Below are 1,893 nucleotides of genomic sequence, written 5' to 3' on the forward strand. Positions count from 1 at the left end.
GGGGGGGGGGGGGAGGGGAGAGAAATCAAAATCAAGTATATAGGAGGAAGAAGAAAGTAACAACATCTCCTTCGTCTCTTCTTTTTTCTTTTCTCCTTGTTGGTAATTAATTTAAGGGAAATTGAGGATCTGAAGAGAAACTAACCACGTAGAAGAAAATGTTTGATTGATGGAGCTGCGTCTTCTCATCGTTTTGATACTTTTACTTTTCACTTTCTTTCTAGTCTTCTTCATGGGATCTTTCTCTTGGAATCTACAAATTTTCTTATGTAAATGGGATCATCTGCTTTATTTGTCATGGAAAGGGAATTGATGAAAAAGAAGAGGAAGCGAAGAAGACGAAGAAGAAACATTTGATTTAAATCTGGTTTTTGTTCTAATTGGGGCTAATTGGATTGAAATCAAGTTTAATCTGGTTAATAGATTTCATTAGTTGGTTTTATAAATAGAATACCAAGAGTAAACCGATTCATGGGAAGCTAGATGAGAAACAATTATTTTGGGGAGTTTTAGTCAATTTGGGTAGAAATAAGTTGAGGAACATTTGCTAAGGGATATGTAAGACGAGATCAAAGATCGGGGTGGATCTTGTGGTACGATGTAATAGTTTTGAAGGAGAAATAGGATGTCATTCCTACGTACATACTACTACTAATTGATAGTACATGAAGGTAAAATCCCTAGGAAACTAGGTGAACCAAGAAAATAAACTTACATACAACATAGGCTGGACCTATCATTATCTAAGTCCATCATTACGCCCATTTTATTTTGCATAATATACGAAAAAGCAAAGCAAAGCAAACCATTACAAAGACTTGCTTCACACAAAAACCAAAAGATTCCAAGAATCTCAGAACCTTCCATCTCCCTTCAGAAGTCTAAGTTACTTACCCACACATTACATACATACATTACATATACGTATCGAAGAATACGTATTTTTGTTTTTGTCTTTAGTAACTCCAAAGTGACAGTTCTTCGTAACACATTTCTTCTTCAGCGTACACACTCGTATTCATATCAATGTACGATCTCGGCGGCGACATCAACGGCTCCTCCGCGAGCCTCATCATCATTCCAGCGACTCCTTCTCCTTCCGACGTTTCAAACTCACCGGACAAGGGCAAAACAGTGATTCCGGTACTAAACTCCGGCGGCCTAAACATCTCCGCCGCCTCGGCCGCCGTGCGCCTGATCGTATCCGGATCGGTTGATTCCGGCACCGGCAACCGCCAGGCAGAGTCAGAGAAATTCAAACACGCGGATCTCCCGCGTAAGGCAAGAACCGCCACGTCGTGAGCACGCGCCGCCATCTCCGCTACGGGATAAGTTCCTAGCCAGACTCGGCGCTGGTTGATCGGTTCGCGGACTTCGCAGACCCATTTGTCGCCGTTCCTACGCCGGACGCCTCTGTAGATTGGGTGACGTGTCTCCTTGAAGATACGTCGTCCAGCACGCTTCTTCGGCTTCATCTCCGCCACGTTGATACCGTCTCTTTCCATCTCCGACCTGGTTCAGACGAAACAGAGTAAAAAATGTTTGATAAGTAAAACTGAAAACAGAAAGATCCAAAATTTCGAAGTTTATGAATTAGAAAATCTGTCAAAAACTTAATCTTCTTAACAAATTTCATCGTATTGGGTTTTTAATAGTAAAACTCAATTCAAGCTCTGCTTCAGTTTAAAACAGAGTAAAATGCAGAGTAGGTAAAGCAAAAAGCATAAAAATTCAAAATTTCGACAGATTCCGAATTTAAAAACCTGAATTTTACAAGAATTATCGTAACGGGTTCTTAAAATTTGAACTGAATTCAAGCTTTCTTTTAGTTTAAAGCCTAAACTATAAACAGAGTAAAATGCCAAAAAAAAAAAAAAAAAAAAAAAAAAAAAA

At 39.5% G+C, this 1,893-nt stretch overlaps 1 protein-coding gene across 1 annotated transcript in view; it reads right to left on the reverse strand.

Annotated features, from left to right (window-relative positions):
• LOC104752967 (dehydration-responsive element-binding protein 1E) overlaps positions 1-1,893 on the reverse strand; it is a 3,577-nt gene that overhangs the window by 1,030 nt on the left and 654 nt on the right. Inside the window, exon 2 of the mRNA XM_010475229.2 lies at positions 146-1,512. Within this exon, the coding sequence (XP_010473531.1) occupies positions 957-1,505 (549 nt within the window). The 5' untranslated portion in view covers positions 1,506-1,512 and the 3' untranslated portion in view covers positions 146-956. The remainder of the gene's footprint in view (positions 1-145; positions 1,513-1,893) is intronic.

This window comes from Camelina sativa, chromosome 16 (genome assembly GCF_000633955.1).
Source record: "Camelina sativa cultivar DH55 chromosome 16, Cs, whole genome shotgun sequence".
In the NCBI taxonomy this organism is placed as follows: domain Eukaryota; kingdom Viridiplantae; phylum Streptophyta; class Magnoliopsida; order Brassicales; family Brassicaceae; genus Camelina; species Camelina sativa.